The following is a 17,997-nucleotide window of genomic DNA, read 5'->3' as shown; positions in this document are numbered from 1 at the left end:
GTAATAATCAGGTTAATAGGTCGGGTTATACCACATTAGTGGTCCCTAGCCAATCTGTACCCTTCAATTTGAAGACTATCAAGAAGTAGACTAGATGTTTTGTAAGAAGAGAGCATACAAACATCAACATGCAGATCAAACGTTTATTTAAAATTTGCTGTGACAAACTGTTATGGAACTGCGCAACCTAAATTAAAGACATTCATGCATGTATAACAATCACAAAAACAACAAACATACGAATTAAAGGTCACATGCAGAATAGTTTCTTTTGAGTCTGATTTTGTTGTATACAACATTAACACGTTCATTAAAATAAAATTCATGTTTTATATCCGACGTCTTGTGTGTCAATGAAATTGTGATGAAATTCAACCACTCATTTGTTTGAGTGTAATTATAACACAATAAAAAACAATCAAAAGTCTGATTTGAATGAAGGTTGGTGATCTTATACATTTAAATCAAGAGGTCAGTAAAAAGAATAGTTTCGAAACTGAAACAGTTGAGCACATTTTATTACATTGAAAAGCATAAATGTAATATAAAGAGATGCAGATTCTGGAAACAAAGCTATAGACGGAAGGCACAGATAACACGTTTTTAAGCTCATAAAAGGTAGCAGAATAATGATAATAAGTTATATAATAGAACAATAATGTATTTTATTGTTCATCGTTGTCACTTCACAATCCAGTTCAGTTGGTGGCGGTAATGCACCAAACGTTGGCCAATAAACGTTACAAGAAGAACAATAGTTTTGTTTATCTTAGACTTTTATTTTGGAAATGAACACGGCAAAAGCTATGTTCCGGTGTCCCTGTTGAAGATATTTTTGGGTTGCCATTTTTACTCAACATAACAAACCAAAATGATTCACTAGACACAATGTGTTTATTTGTGACTGCTAAACATCAGAAGAAAAATCGCTAGTTAAAAATGGCTGACCCTGCCGTGATGGGAAGCAGCTCTTTAAACTCTGGAAACGTAAATATTATTTTGCATTTCACTTGTCTGCAGCCTGTTAGCTTAGCTAAACATCATCGACTTTTGAGTAGTTTAATCTAAGGGTGCGTTCAAATGCAAATGTAGGAACCGATCCATTTAAAACTAATGTATTTGTTGTTTGATGTAAAAATACGCGTAAATTAAGCCGTAAATTACAGTAACAGTACGGTACATTATCTTCTAGCACAAAGGCTGTGTTTCAAAACCTAGTAACGTTAAGCTTCCTATCTAGACAGCATTTCTAGACAGGCCCCAAATCGTCCGTTATAGAAACATAACATTAGTTTTCTGCGAACAGAATCTAATGGTTGTCTTAACGGATAGAATTATGAAGCATCTTCTGTTTACCATGGCAACCATAACAATGTTCCTTCACATAGTGTGTTTTTTTACTTATTCCAGTATGATTTAATAGTTATCTATTTAATTCCTTTGGCCATTTAACATCCCACTCATAGAACCCAACATATGACCAGTAGAGCGGATTATGGTTTTATTATTATTCCCATTGTTTAGTTTCATTAGCTGGGTTTTGAGCCAAACACATCACTATGTTTACTGTCTAGTACAGTAACCCTTCTGATCTCCATGTTTTTATCTTATGTTTTATTGCTTTTAGCGCTCTGCGTCCAGTAAGGCTAGCACAAGTCCTTCGGAGAACTACCAGCTGGCCCGGCGGCGCACGCTGCAGGTGGTGATTAGCTCTCTGCTCACAGAGTGTGGCTTCGAGAGTGCTGAGAAGGCTGCGGTCGAGACCCTCACTGAGATGATGCAGAGCTGTGAGTACATACACACTCCATGTCTACCCTGCGCATGTACAGTACCACCAATTATATTTACTTGCATTGAAGGTATCATATGGCACGAATACGTGTTTTCCTCTGTCTTGTGGCATGTGTTAGACACATCAAAATTGCAAAAATGAAAGTGTCTGAAGACTCCGAACAAAAGATGCATTAACTGACCAATCCTAGCACACCTCGCGTTGCAGAGCCATGAGCTTTGTTAAAGATCTGTGCTTTTCAGAGAGGCGAGACAAAGAGTAGATACAAACATGCACAGTATGTGGGAAATACAGCGTTTTTGAACCTCAAATTGTTTATACACATTGCATTACATTTAAAACAAACCATTATAATATTTTTTGCTGTGTCATATGACCCCCTTTATACTGTTATATTAGGTCTAATTATGACATTCTCTTGGTTTTTACATCCAAAAACATTAAACATCTATACGTAACAGGCTATATTTCTAACCAGGTTTTGAGGCCAGCTCTGCAGACGCTCGGTTTTAATGGGCGGGCCGCATTGTAGACACTTGCAAGTAAACGCCAACCGCTTTGATATGGATAGCAGTCTGCGTAGTTGGAGCCTTCTGTGAATGTGGTTTGAGACGTAACGTTAGGTTACTCATAAGCAACTTTCAAAGTTTTTGCACGGCATTGCTAGTATCTGGAGACCTCCTGTGATTCCTGTAATTTATAAATGACCTCCCCACATCAGTATTTCATGTGACGTAATCGCACAAGTTGATTTTACTCAAATTTATCGACTTATTGCCTGGATGTGATGAAAGGCTTTGCGTATAGTTTGTATAGCCTATACTTGAATTGCATTTAATGATATATGACCGTACCTGTCAGTATTTGAGACCAGTGACCCCGAACCGGACAAAACATAGAGAGTTTCTATGATAAATAAACAAACGGGAGACTCCCGGTAATTTATGGACATCACCCAGCACCCGAAATAATTCCAACTCCAAACACTTCCAAACAGCCTCCATTATTTGCAAACTGTGTATAAAACCTTGAAAAATGATATATGAGCCACCAAATAACAGAGATGACGTTTCGCACGGGCTTAAGATCACAGACAACCTCTGCAAGTATTACAAATGACTAGAGGTCCACAGGTAAAACTAATCTCCTGCAATAGTGCAATAGTGCTAACAGAGCATAGTGATGCATAGTACAAAAATGTTTACTCGCATAAGATTAATGCGCCATTCCTATTGGATCCAATTGAAGGCACAGCACTGCGTTTTAATTTTAAACTCTCCACAAATTCAGTGTCGACCTGTGCCTTGTTCACGAAGGAATCCTCGGAGTAATGAAAGGAGCAAATGCTCCATGTTTTTCCCACACGAGCTGGTACGTCTTTAAAAATAAACTTTAGCCCCGGATTCCTACATCGGAATCCGAAGAAAGGTTATGCAGCGACTGTACTCTTCCGCAACCAGGGGTGTCACAATATTTAGCTATCTTTAACGGCATGTATGTTTATTGCTTCCTCGCTCTATCTAGTTCCGCGCCACTGGTTCTGTAATGCGCGAACCTCTGAGAGAAGTAGTCGTTGATTTTTCTGTGGAGGCGGTTTTCAACCTATCAATGTCGTCATAGATTGGTGCATTCCAGAACCTGCCGTTGTCAATGGTGTCAATAACAGATGAAATCTCAGTAACAAGGGCGTATTCAGTTCTGAGGCTTACATGATGTTCGCGTGAAAACAATCTTCTCCAATATAACAAAAGCTCGGGTTAAAATTGTGATTTTAATTCATGCCTCCTTTAAATCAACCATACAGCCTGTCTTTGCTGTACCACGATGACACTGTTCTCTACTGACAGTATCATTATTTTTTGTCAGATATATCTGAGGTTGGACGTTGCGCAAGGGCGAACTGTGAACACACTGCTAGGAGTACTCCTACACTCTCTGATGTGGTCATTACACTGGTCGAAATGGGTAAGTTCCTTTTTCAATAATAAAAATAGTTACTTATCTTAGGGAGTATACATATTTCACTTAATTTCCATGTCGTTGAATCCTAATTTATTTGCTTGATATATATATTTTTTTTCACATCCTAGGTTTCAATGTGGATACTCTTCCTGCGTACGCCAAGAGATCTCAAAGGATGGTCATAACTGCACGTAGGTATCCTTCTGGGGCATCCTGTATATCTAATCGTGTATAATTGATTTGTTTCTTAATGTAACATTTCCATCAGTTTTTAATGTAACACTTAATATTCCTTACAGCCCCAGTAACAAATGCCTCCGTCGTACCGAAAGCCCTCATGACTGGTCAGAAGCGCACTCACCCTCCACACATCCCAAGCCACTTCCCAGAATTCCCAGATCCTCATACTTACATCAAAACGCCAGTGAGTTGTTTTTACTTTTGAATTTTTTGCGCTTTTTATTATTAATATTATTCTCAGATGATTAATGATAAATTGTGTTCATATAAAACTTTCTATTTTTTTGTTTTAGACTTTTCGAGAGCATGTGTCAGATTACCAAGTTGTAAGAGAGAAAGCAGCCTCACAGAGGAGAGATGTGGAACGTGCTCTTACACGCTTCATGGCCAAGACCGGAGAGACTCAGAGCCTATTTAAGGATGACATCAGTGCCTTCCCCTGTGAGTTTCGAATCATATGTTCTAGACTACTCCAGTTCTTGACCAATCGGTCTTAAGAATGTCTTTATTCACCTGTTACATCATATGTTTTTCTATGTCTGATGTATTTCTATTTGTTAAGTGATCGCTGCGCGGCCAAATTCCATCCCGTACCTGAGCGCCCTGCTGCCCTCTGAACTAGAGCTTCAGATGCTGGAGGAAACCGATTCATCTGAACAGGACGATCAGACGGACACGGAGAACAATCCCAACAACATGATTCAGGCAAGCTAGAACCATTCACTTTCAGATGTCCATGTCTATATTAATTTTCAGCAACATCTATGCTTTCCCTTTTTCCTTGCAATTTTTTTTAAATGACATTTTTTGTTCAGGATGATCAAGGTGCAGATAAAGAGAATGCAGGTCTGCCACCTGGTGGTGGTGTGCCGGCAGGGAAGCCCAGTGAGGAAAATATGATTGACAACCCTTATCTACGACCAGTCAAGAAGCCCAAAGTGAGACGGAAAAAATGAACATTGCGATATTGCTGTTTGAACAAGTTCTGGTGATGAATAATGACTTTTAGGCACTTGCTAATGACATTTTGAGGAGCCAGTCCTGAAACGACTCCAATTTGGAAACGGTGTCTCAGCGCAGTGCTTCAGCTTTGGTCAACCAAGTTACTGTCATTTGATTCCTATGGAATGACAGACTGAACAAAAATATTACAAAATACAGTTTTCAAAAATACTACCACACGTTACAATTTACATCCAAAACCTAGCTATATACATTTAAAGATGCTACATCCTAAAATACAAATTTTCAGCTTTTACGAATCACAAAGGCATCACACGTGTTATTCTCTATTGATTCCGATGTACTGTATGTTACTTTGGATGATGGTAATAAATGTCTTTCTATTGTTTGGCTTGAAGATATCGTCACAAAAGCACGTTTTGAAAATGTAGCAAATATAGGAGGCTTTGACAAACGGCTCTGATAAAAATGTGTTCTATCCCTCACTCTTCAGCCTGGTCTTAGGAGAATTTGCAACTATTTTACGAGCTTATTTGTATGAATTTGTTTGATGTGAATCCTCCAATAATGCATCATTAGTAGAAAATGCAATACTGAAGCCCCACCCCTAAATCTTAAGGAAATCGTACTAAAACATAAAAATAATACTGTACAAATTAGACGCCATTTAAATGGAGATTGTGTTGCAATGGAAGACATCTAATTTAGGACACTTCAAAAATACAGTTTTATACCCAGTTCTATTGAATGGAAACCGCAAACAAGCAGGGAAAAGATTATCGTTTCCATGTTTAATGAGAATATAGAATTTTAGATTGTGTTGTAGCTTCAGCATTTTTGTGGTAGTAAATAATTTTACTTGTTCAGTAGTACAGGCGTAGATATGCGACCCTGTTCCTCTGTTTCCGAAAGTCTCTGTCGCTCAAGAGCTGCATTGATATAAACACAAACAAAAGGGAATCTATATCAGCAAATGAAAATGTGTTTTGTTCACTATTCCGTTTTGTAAATGTTTTCGTACTTCTGTCCGTAGTGCCTTTCTTTCCAGCATGGGCACTCGTGACCAATCTGTAGAGCTGAATTTCATAGGCCAAGACACCTTGCTTTGCATGGTTTCGTGTGCATATGCCCCCGGACTTAAAATAAGATGTACAGTTGGAGACCATTTAGGATTGTAATTATATTAACCATTGATCATACACAAAAAGCTCTTCAGAACATCCTTATATCATGCTGGGATGATATAAAATTGTCATAATGCATTTTTGAAATTGCTATTTTTCACATGATTTACTAACGCTTTTAAGACATTCAGAAGTCATACAGTATGTTTAAAACGGAATTAAATGTCTACTAGGATTGTTTCAGGATTTTACCCAGGACTGGAGTCCTTAATTGACAGTTTGTCCATGAACCTTGGTGTGGAGCTGTTAAAGGGTGCTTTGCCAGGAGAGCACACGGTAAGCTGAGACCAATCCTGCTGGTATTTCTGTGGTGAAGGTGTAGTCATCTAAAAAAACAGGTGGTAGGGTTTTTATAAATATTAATGGCTAGCCATTCTATTCATATATGAAAATAAATTATTGTGATGGAAGAAATATAGAAACCACCTTGACAGGGGGCAAAAAACGTAGTGCAGTACGGCCTGCTAAGACATATCCCCTTTTACTCTCAGGTTTATGTTGGAGATCATATACCAGACTGCCCACCTTTAAATGTTAAAATACACACAAAAAAGATTTTTGCTGCATGTCCAATTAACTTAACTCACTTAAGTGAAATCAATACAACTTTTTGAAAAATTGGTCACAACATTTTTTTTAATGTTAAGTCATATAACTGTATCCATTCATTTTGGCACAACATGGAGTTGTGTTGTGCTAACATAAAATAGTTGCAATTGGGCAGAGGACTTGCTGGATTTCCCATTGCGTAGAACTGGATTTAGAGTTATTTTCTTAAATAAGTGTTATTTTAAGCATTTTTCTGTAAAAAGAAACACTTGATAGTGTTTAATGTTCATTATTTTTAAGGTTTTGAAGAGTTTGTTATATTTTTGAGTTTTGTGGTTACCATTGTTCACAAAAGCATTGCCTTTGGCCATCTTTTGTGCGGTGACATTACTAAATTTGACTGTATGGTAAGTTCTCTCAACCCAATGTCTTATTGAAGACTAATTAAAATATGTATAATTAATATTAAAATTCATAAAAATAAACAAACCTTGAGTGCTTTCATTTGATGATCTAATCGAAGTAATTGGGTTTATTATATTGGTTTTACATAAAAAATACATGTTCGCGTAATTGAATTTCAAGAAGTTGACATTAAACAAAAACAAGACTCTTAATCTGATTCAACTAAACAACATTGCATTAACTTGATGTAAGTATCTTAAGTTTACTGAAATGGATAATGTTACTTAAATTCAACGTAATCCAGTTAAGTGGAACCTGTTGACATGAAAATGTTCATTAGTGCATGTTCTTCATACTTAGTTCGCACCAACACAAAGTATGAATGTTTTTAGGTGCACTTTACATTTCATTGGACTGCAAACTTCACAAAGAAGCTGAACTGATAAATAATATAATCTATACATTTATGTAAGATTGCTCAGTCTTACGTTGTGGTTGTCGTAACATCCGGGTCCTAGTTCCGCAGAGTCGCGCTGCGCGTGCACTTCATTGCCCATGCGATCAGAGGCAAAGTGCGATGGAAACATGAGACGCTTTTGACAGGTACCAAACGCGACCCTCGGGGCTCGAAAGTTGATTCAAAACAGTGTAAATAAAACATACAAAGTGCATTTCAGATAAATATATGATTTAGGATAATACGTTTAAAACAGCATTTTTGTAAAACGACTTAAATAGCATTCTATGTCTGTATCGTTTGCATCTCGGTGGGTGATGGAATTGAGAGGATGTACCTGCGCTCCGTTTTGACATGGCGTTCTTATGTTTACTAGTAACCATGGTAACCAGGTACAAATTAACCCTTGTTATGTGGATCAAACAAAGTTTTGATACGTTTTACTTTTTAAATATGACCGCAACAAACGTTTTTGTTTTGTGAATATAGTGCATGTGTGAAGAAGGGAGTTTTAAAAATTAGTCAGGGTTTCATTTAAATGATATTTCGGCCATTGATGTAAGTAAGAACATTAGGTCAAAGGTTGGGCCATATGTGTGCCAACATAGAAGATTAGTGGTTATGGTCCCCAATCATTTGATCACTTTAAGTTTCATTTATTCATTACAAATACAGTGTTGTTTTTAAAGAGTAGATGATGCTCTGTTTTCTCAGATTTTTACCGTTTTTTTCTATGGGGCGTCAACTTAAAGGGTGAAAATGTGTATTCTAAATAATTTACTGAATAATAAAGAGTTATTCTGAGTAACTTGCTTAATAACTTTATACAGAGTTTTTTATTATTAAGAATTTGCTCTTTAGTCTTTAACATGTGTCTTAAGTCATGTGTCAAAATGCAATGATTACATTTTTGTTCAATATTTCAGTTATGAACGGTGATGATGATGATATAAAGATAAATATTCATTTCACACGTTGAAAAAATCACACTTTGATGATACATTTATCAAAATGGACACGAGGCCGCCACTGCTATTAAACAATATTAAACTGACACCATTTAGCTGGAGAACCTATAAGAAGGGGTGGAGCTGTTAACACCTGTGTTTTGTTTCTGTCTCGTTTCAGTGTGCGTGGCTGGCTGAAAACAAGCACCCCGGGGCAAACAAATACACATCACTTGCATCATCTTAAAAACTTTATTTAATTACTTGTGAATCACTGTTTCAAGTGCATAAATGTTCACTGTAAACCTGGATAAGTTGGCAATACTCAAACATTAGTTGCCTCAAAATTTTGTTGTTATAGAGGTCCTTGGTTTAAGTAAGTAGAACTTTCAAATATTGATCACTGTTAACTTAAAGTTCTTACCAAATCTTAGCAAGTGCGACTTTAATATTTAATTTATCCTTTTTATGAAATTAAGCAGACAGAGCTCAAATAACTATACCAAAATTCAAATTTTTAGTTAACTAAACTAAATTCTTTCAGTTTTTTTTATAATACATATTTTTGTGATAATATGTTAAATTAATCATATTTTTTTAAATTTACTCTTCTAATGCAGTCTGACCCAAAGCATCCTGGGAATTGTAAATCCTTTTAAATAAATTGTGTTGAATTGACTTATTATTATAGTTATATTATAGTATTATGTAAAAACTTCAAGTCAATCTAAATAATCATTATACTTTACTCAAAAGTAAAACAGTATTTCAGGAACTTAAAAAGTTAACATTACTTGATCGGTCTGATTATTTTGAACAATTGGGTGTACAGTGTTTGTGGTGTTCCATATTTATTGCTTTGGAGAAATTTTAGATAAACCAGAATTCATTTATTTCATATTCACATTAAAAAGTTCCTTACTGGTCTGGCATATAAAAGCAATCAATGAGTTATAAATGTCATAGTGCTAAAGAGTTGTGTATTGCAAAAAATATTACTTTTTTTTTAACTGAACCCCCGTTCTTCGTACCTGGCTAATTCCTTTAGCTGGTTTTGATTCGGTTCTTCGACGCTCATCCTGGACTTGTTGTTTTAGCAACAGGTTCGTTAGCTTAAACGTAAAGCTTATATCATCTAAACAGGATTAGATCGCAGCCATGATGCAGTCAGGTCGGCTTCATTCATACAAAAGCATCTTGTTGCGCAATGTGCAGGATTATTAGAAAGAGCTTTGCGAAGTTAATATGTACAGAAATTAATGCAATGTTTTGATTTTAGAACAATATTTATTGTAATATAATATATTTAGAACAATTTTTATTTTTATTTACTGTGAAAAGTCTTCGGTAAGGACCAAAATAAATTAATTAATAAATAACACAGACAGTGTATATGCAGTATATATAAAAATGCAGTATGTCCTGCAATTTGCAAGTCTCTTAAGACCCCAGTTTTTTTCTACCGATAAATATAATATAAGTTAATTGAAGATTATGCAATCATGAGCATGTTAATGAGCATTGTATGTGTCTTTCAGTCTTGACTAATGTCATAGACTCCATAATAGGCCTCTGGGGACTCAGATTATTTTTTGAAAATAAATTATAATATTTGCAGGTAATATTCATTGTAATATTATTAGTAATAAAATTACGCAAAAAGGAATTTAATCGATGAGGAAGCTTACTGATTACATTTCATAGATGGTGTGTGACATAATGTGCACCTATCATCAGCACTGACGCAAAATGACCTGAATCTGCATGAGTCAACAATCTTCAGTCACATTTATGATGGGACTGTTTGAAGACACCATTCCCTGATCCAAACAGGTTAAACTGCAGCTCAAGCCAGGACAGGATCATGAAATAACCTTAAGGCAAATGATAGGAAGTGAGGATTTCAGTGTATAAAAAATCTAAGGAATGAACCTGACAAGGCCAGTTACTGTTGCATGTGCTACACCTACACTACACACATCATCAGAAAAGAGAGGAGACCTATGATGGAGATGATGATTTCCTAACCACTACACTTAAACCACTAGATGTAACTTTTGGAATATAATTTCTTTGTTATAATAAAATTAAAAACAACACAAACATGCTTATGCCCACGTGCATTTTATTTTTAATCTCCATGGATAGTAGGCAGGTATCAGTGTCATCTTTTACCTGCAATAAGAGCTAATAGGTCAGTAATCAATAAAAGAGTTTCCCTCTTTACAGTGAATTTAGTGAAATGTTGTTTTTTATACTGTATCTTAAATGTAAACCTGTTCTGTTTCAATATACCCAAGTGTGTTTAAAGTTTAAAATACAGGTTTCGTTTCATTTTTTAACCCATTGTAATGTGATATTTACTACTCCTTGTTAGAAATATCTATAGGATTTGTATTAAATCTATAATAATTTACTCAATACATAGCCCTACCTGTCACAGTCACCAGCCAAAATGCCCTTATGCACCACAAGAGGGCACTCGCCACTTCACCAGGACTGCCAATACACTACATTTCCCATAACACTCATCTACCATCATTACATTCACCTGTGTCTTGTTATCTTGTGTGTGTATAGTGCCTGTGTTTGTTAGTAATTGCCTCTATAAAAGAACAGTCTTCATTAATCTAGTTATCTGTCTGTAACTTCAACATGCTGCAACGAGGGCTGTGTGGTCTCACATGTAAGTCTGATGATATTTGTGATACAATAACCTCATTTACCTTGTTTCTTCCTAAAATTTGTGCTTTTTTGTTACTTACTTGAATTTGTTTTTTCAGTGTTGGTGCTGCTGTGCCACAATGGTAAGGACAGATGACATAAAAAAATTGTACTGGTGTGCAAACACTAACAAAAAAGCCCCCATGTATGGAAGTATGTAACCTTGTTTTATAAATGTGCTGTTTATCACCCTAGGTGTCAAAGCAATAGACTTGACTATGTGTGAACGGCAGCCTGCTTTCCTCAGCTGTGGTTGGTTCTCCTTTATTGCATTCATGCAGTTTTAGGCTTTACTGTAATAAGAAAAAAACAAATGCATGTATTTCATTTAATAACAAACATGTCATATTTACCACCAGGAGATGCAACTATTAAAGTGCTTTCAGTCTTTTATGGGCGAGATGACACCACAACCTGTGCAAGTGTTAACACCGATAACACTAACACTGCATGTGCTCTCTCTGATGCCATAAGTATTGCAGCCACCAAGTAAGAACAGTAAACATAAATCAAGTTTGAAATCATTGCTCTTTGTACTCTTGGTGATATTGATTTTATTTTTTGCCGCAGATGTGATGGAACAGCACTCTGTCAAATAATTCCCCATGAGACTTTCTCTGACCCTTGTTCTGGAACTTCTAAATACATTAGGCTGTCTTATGATTGTGTCTTACCATCAACACCGCCACCGAGTTTTACACCTTATTCATCCTAAATTTCCTCTTCTGTGACAGACAAATGAAGAAAAACTCTAACCACAAACATAGAGGAGAAAATGTATTTTCAAATCATTTTTTTGATTCCGTTATAACATGAATCCAGCAATTCACGAGGAACTCTGGCAAAGAACATTTCTGTGACCTGGGAAGGAAATCTTGCTTACATTTTTCATGTTTTCTTTGTGAGATTTACATGCATTAAAAAACATTATAGGCAGATTTTCACTCCTCACATTCAATCATTGGAATCATTTTTATGTTATAATATAGTTTTTGTATGGCATATAATTCACCGTCCAATCAATTTAAAGTTAGCGCCATTACATTGGGAAACGCCTCTTAGCGTAATACTTTCCCTGTTGAAAAAAACAGAATATGCTGCGTTAAGTGCTCTGCCTACTACATTCGAAATAAAAAAAAAACCCGTCTGTGACCTGATTTCGAACAAAATATGGTCCAAACCACAATTCGTTTCACCAGTTCGCAGACGCAAATCAAATTTTTTTTTCCTTACCCTTTAAGCTGCATTATCAGATCTTGTGACCTGCTGTATGACTGTCACTGTACACATCACATCTAAATGCTTTTCAGGCTATAGAGCAGAAGAGATTTGACATCACCAGAGTTAATTAAGAAAACAATAAAGTGATTGTTTGAAACAAAGGAGGGCAACAGATTCTTCCAACCTGTTAAACTGCATTATCGGATCTTGTGACCTGCTGTATGAGTGTCACTGTACACATCACATCTAAATGCTTTTCAGGCTATAGAGCAGAGGATATTTGACATCATCAGAGTTAATTAAGAAAACAATAAAGTGATTCGGTTTGAAAAAAAGGAGGGCAACAGATTTTTCTAACCTGTTAAGCTGGTTAGAACTTTCCTGGAAAGTTATTAGTTGCGTGAATAGGGTAATAGGTGGGTATGTTGTGTAGCAGCACCCGATCTGGGGGAAACAAGATTTTTTTAAGCTGCATTTGCTACATGAAAAGGGTAATGAAAAATGTTAACTCTCTTCAATTAAAGTTGAATCATGTTTGTTTTAAAACGCTGCATTCATAAATAAATAAAAGTCAACCCTCAAATAATCCCAGCATCTGTTTTATACTGCTTCATTGTGATGGAAAGGGATGTTGTCTCCTGCATGCAGCACATTCACAGTTCAGGATCAGTGCCCTAGTGTCTCAATTTAATCATTAAACCAAGTGATTTACATGCATTAAACAAGTTGAAGGGTGATTCCACTCATTACTTTCAATCTTTGCGAATCATTAATGTGAAATCTATGCATGTTACTGAATTAAGTTTTTGTATGGTACATTTTAATTACTTAAATTGAGCAAGTGATATATGAAATTGAGGAATTTTATTCAAATATGTTTTTTTAATGTTCTTCTGATCTAGTTCATTAGCTAGTCATGATATATTCTATAAAACTGGTTTGGGTCTGTCTTTGGTTTTAGACCCACACACACTCTCTATAAATCTTTTCACTCTCTTTATCATTCTATCACAAAAACTCACACACAGATGCACACACACGCATTCTATATAAATAAATTCACCCCCTTTATCATTCTATGCCCTTGAGCCTTGTGAAACCAGGCTTTGAATTCCTGTGACGTCAACTGACTGCTATTAGCGCATTGTGATACTTCCAATAGGCCAATTATATCAAAAGCAGGTAAAACCAACATTTCTCTGGCTTTATTTTTAAATACTGGTTAAAGTACCTTAATAAAACTGTTTGATTATTCTGTAACATATCTGTTGGTTTTATCCTGGGTTACATCTAAAGTTTATTCAGTCATAATTAACTGTTCAATAATATTTTGGTTCTATAAATAGCTACAGAATGTAAACTTTTTGTCCTTGGTCTATTCCTTGTGTTGATTAAAAAGAGTCACTGTATGGTTCCAAAACCCTCTCTATCTTTTTCAAAAGAAAACAATTTCTGTCTTGCCTTTCTCAGAAGACCCCCATCTGATAATCTCTCTGCACATTCAACATGACTCGAAGAGATCTTACCATTATAGTTATGGTGACCTAATGTCTTTCATGTGGATATGTATCTATAAATTCCTTTTTTAATTAGATTTAGTCATTAAGCAGACACTTTTATCCAAAGCGACTTACAGAGAGTTCAGGGAGCAATAAGTGATATGTCATACAGGAGGATTAATACAATAGGTGCCAATACAAAGTTACTAGTTTCAACAAAATCCATACCAATACCTCTAGAGACAAAGAGTGAGGGTTAGTGTTTTTTCTTTCTCATGTTTTGTCAAGTATTCACAGAAGAGATGGGTCTTTAGTAGTTTTTGAATGTTGTGAGAGATGTGGTTGACCGGACTGAGTTAGGAAGAACGTTGCACCAGGAAGCAGTCCTTAAAGAGAATGAGCGGAAAAGTGATTTTCTGCCCTTTTGAGAAGGCAATAAAAGACGCCGCTGGTTTGCTGAACGCAGGGTTCTTGATGGGGTGGAGGAGTGTGTGAAAGTATGCCGATGGAGATCCAGTGATAGTCCTTTAGGCAAGCATTAGTAACTTGAATCTGACACGGTCCAAGCACCGATCTCTGAGGGACCCCAGTGATCATGTGGTGAGCAGTGGACCAGACCTTTTGCCACATTTCATGCTTCAAACATAAAGATATGAAACTGTATTTTTTTGTCAAGAATCAACAACAAGTGGGACACAATCATGAAGTGGCACGAAATTTATTGGATATTTCAAACTTTTTTAACAAATAAAAAACTGAAAAATTGGGCGTGCAAAATTATTTAGCCCCTTTACTTTCAGTGCAGCAAACTCTCTCCAGAAGTTCAGTGAGGATCTCTGAATGATCCAATGTTGACCTAAATGACTAATGATGAAAAATAGAATCCACCTGTGTGTAATCAAGTCTCCGTATAAATGCACCTGAACTGTGATAGTCACAGATGTCCGTTTAAAGTCAGAGAGCATCATGAAGAACAAGGAACACACCAGGCAGGTCCGAGATACTGTTGTGGAGAAGCTTAAAGCCGGATTTGGATACAAAAAGATTTTCTAAGCTTTAGACAACCCAAGGAGCACTGAGCAAGCAATAATATTGAAATGGAAGGAGTATCAGACCACTGCAAATCTACCAAGACCTGGCCGTCCCTCTAAACTTTCAGCTCATACAAGGAGAAGACTGATCAGAGATGCAGCCAAGAGGCCCATGATCACTCTGGATGAACTGCAGAGATCTACAGCTGAGGTGGGAGACTCTGTCCATTTGACAACAATCAGTCGTATACTGCAAAAATCTGGCCTTTATGGAAGAGTGACAAGAAGAAAGCCATTTCTTAATGATATCCATAAAAAGAGTCGTTTAAAGTTTGCCACAAGCTCCTGGGAGACTCACCAAACATGTGGAAGAAGGTGCTCTGGTCAGATGAAACCAAAATCTAACTTTTTGGCAACAATGCAAAACGTTATGTTTGGCGTAAAAGCAACACAGCTCATCACCCTGAACACACCATCCCGACTGTCAAACATGGTGGTGGCAGCATCATGGTTTGGGCTTGCTTTTCTTCAGCAGGGACAGGGAAGATGGTTAAAATTGATGGGAAGATGGATGGAGTCAAAAACAGGAACATTCTGGAAGAAAACCTGATGGAGTCTGCAAAAGACCTGAGACTGGGACGGAGATTTGTCTTCCAACTAGACAATGATCTAAAACATAAAGCAAAATCTACAATGGAATGGTTCACAAATAAACATATCTAGGTGTTAGAATGGCCAAGTCAAAGTCCAGAACTGAATCCAATCGAGAATCCGTGGAAAGAACTGAAAACTGCTGTTCACAAATGCTCTCCAACCAACCTCACTGAGCTCGAGCTGTTTTGCAAGGAGGAATGGGCAAAAATTTCAGTCTCTCGATGTGCAAAACTGATAGAGACTTACCCCAAGCGACTTACAGCTGTAATCGCAGCAAAAGGTGGCGCTACAAAGTATTAACTTAAGGGGGCTGAATAATTTTGCACGCCCAATTTTTCAGTTTTTTATTTGTTAATAAAGTTTGAAATATCCAATTCATTTCGTTCCACTTCATGATTGTGTCCCACTTGTTGTTGCAAAAAAATTACAGTTTCATATCTTTATGTTTGAAGCCTGAAATGTGGCAAAAGGTCGCAAAGTTCAAGGGGGCCGAATACTTTCGCAAGGCACTGTAACTCACACGCACACACAGACGAACACACAAGAGTGCGCACACTCACGTACTCATGAATTCTATATAAATCTCTTCATCCCTTTATCATTCTATGCCCTTAAGCCTTGTCGGTGAAACCAGGCTTTGATTTTCTGTGAAGTCACTTGACTGCTTTGAGCGCATTGTGATACTTCACAACCAATAGGCCTATAATATCAAAAGCAGGCAAAGCAACATTTCTCTGGCTTTATTTTTAAATACCGGTTAAAGTACGTTTATAAAACTGTTTGATTATTTTGTAACATACCTGTGAGTAAATTTTGTCAAAAATTTGTTAACATTCATTTTAAATGTTAAAGAGAAAAAAACATCGGTCCCTATTGACTGGCATTGTTTTTGTGTCCATACAACAGAAGTCAATAGGGAGCAATGGTTTTTAGTTAATTTTTTTTTTCAAAATATCTTTCTTTTCTTCTTTGACAAAGGTAAGTAAATAATGACAAAATTTTCATTTTGAAGGTGAACTATTCCTTTGAGTAGACTGTGTTCCCTGGTTGTCTGGCAATGTAGTTTATTTAACATTTAGGCATGTTAATGCAATATAATTTATTGAAGAAAATAAAAGTCCATCCAAATTCATTGTGATTTTTTTAAGAATTGTCTCAGTGCTTCTGTGTCCAATGTAAGTCAGTGGGGGCCAATGTTGTTTGGTTATGAACTCTCAAGTTACAAATGGCCTGTGGACAATTTTTCCTATAATATCAAATTTAGATAATCACAACCATATTGTAATCAGCACTTAGAAAATTCAAATTGTGATTTGCACAATATATGGGTAGAGGGAAGGGATGTTCAGGAGAGGGCACACTTCCATCCCCCAAAAAACTCTTATAAGGAAATATGTTTGGCTGATAAGGTGCACGTCTCTCATTGCGTTTGATGCACCTTCTCATAAGAAAACTTCCTGTGAGCGGTTTAAGATACTACTCTTTGTTTCTGATTTATTTCCATCTGTATGGCTGTCACACCCTGAGGGATTGTCAGCAATTTCACAGAATCTGACTCATGCCAATTAAAAGCGACATTCTTGCTTCTGACATTCTTTGCAGGGCATGTACTTGCAAAAAAACTGGGCAGGGAGATTTAAAACACATACTGTACATTGAGGTTTCCGAGCGAAAGGTGGAAAATGACAAGCGAAGGGTGGACAAGAAAAATATAAACACGCGAGCAAAAAAGTTCTACCTGACATTATAAATTCATAATCCTGTTAAATAGACAAAAACGTTCGGTAATTAATGAATAATGGTTTGTTCCAAGATTATAAAAACTTCTTAATAATTTTTTAAGAACTTTTGCATTAAAAGCCAGCTGTTTGTAATGTATCTCACTTTTATTTGCTTTGCACTATAATATATAAACCATAATTCATATTTCCTCATATTGATACAGTATTTAAAAGTACACTATTGGCAGGATGTTAAGCATTAAATAAAGGCTACCTGTCAGGATTCTGCCTCATCATGTCATGTCTTTCTTGGTCTTTTGGCAGGATCATGGCAGGGCCTCATGTTTAGTGTAGAGAGAGACACGGCCTTGTTTTATTTTGACATGTCATATACTCTGTCTGGTCTCATCTTTGTCCCGCCCCCTCTTTTTTTCATTAATGATTGTTAATTATTTCATACCCCACAACTCTTGATTTGATCCCCTATTTAATGCCCCTGTGTTTTCTATCTTGTGCTGGTTCATATTGAATTGTTTGGTCCTTGACACCTGCCTTGTTTTGTATTGCTGTAGTCTAGTCTAGGCTAGTCATTTGTAAATTATGTCAAGTGTTATCTATTATGTCTAGTGAAGTTAGTCTATACCCCTG

At 36.4% G+C, this 17,997-nt stretch overlaps 3 protein-coding genes across 3 annotated transcripts; 2 read left to right on the top strand and 1 right to left on the bottom strand.

The window, feature by feature from the left end:
• Nucleotides 1-791: 791 nt before the first annotated feature.
• Nucleotides 792-5,348, top strand: taf8 (TAF8 RNA polymerase II, TATA box binding protein (TBP)-associated factor). Its single transcript, XM_056732188.1, has 8 exons — nt 792-987; nt 1,628-1,787; nt 3,659-3,757; nt 3,883-3,945; nt 4,054-4,178; nt 4,288-4,435; nt 4,557-4,699; nt 4,810-5,348. The coding sequence occupies exons 1-8, from the start codon at nt 940-942 to the stop codon at nt 4,948-4,950; spliced, it is 927 nt and encodes a 308-aa protein (XP_056588166.1). The 5' UTR covers nt 792-939; the 3' UTR covers nt 4,951-5,348.
• Nucleotides 5,349-5,728: 380 nt separating this feature from the next.
• si:ch211-66i15.4 (uncharacterized protein LOC560315 homolog) lies at nt 5,729-8,167 on the bottom strand. The gene is made up of 6 exons (XM_056732189.1): nt 7,890-8,167; nt 7,584-7,720; nt 6,568-6,666; nt 6,334-6,467; nt 5,979-6,093; nt 5,729-5,886 (listed from the first exon to the last, which is right to left on the bottom strand). The coding sequence occupies exons 1-6, from the start codon at nt 7,933-7,935 to the stop codon at nt 5,821-5,823; spliced, it is 597 nt and encodes a 198-aa protein (XP_056588167.1). The 5' UTR covers nt 7,936-8,167; the 3' UTR covers nt 5,729-5,820.
• Nucleotides 8,168-10,605: 2,438 nt separating this feature from the next.
• Nucleotides 10,606-12,129, top strand: LOC130409683 (L-rhamnose-binding lectin CSL1-like). Its single transcript, XM_056733814.1, has 5 exons — nt 10,606-11,185; nt 11,283-11,306; nt 11,419-11,475; nt 11,583-11,712; nt 11,794-12,129. The coding sequence occupies exons 1-5, from the start codon at nt 11,155-11,157 to the stop codon at nt 11,936-11,938; spliced, it is 387 nt and encodes a 128-aa protein (XP_056589792.1). The 5' UTR covers nt 10,606-11,154; the 3' UTR covers nt 11,939-12,129.
• The last annotated feature ends 5,868 nt before the right edge of the window (nt 12,130-17,997 follow it).

This window comes from Triplophysa dalaica, chromosome 20, assembly GCF_015846415.1.
Source record: "Triplophysa dalaica isolate WHDGS20190420 chromosome 20, ASM1584641v1, whole genome shotgun sequence".
Lineage (NCBI taxonomy): Eukaryota > Metazoa > Chordata > Actinopteri > Cypriniformes > Nemacheilidae > Triplophysa > Triplophysa dalaica.
The sequence above is the reverse complement of the archived record's forward strand: the minus strand, read 5'-3'. Positions and strand labels throughout refer to the sequence as shown.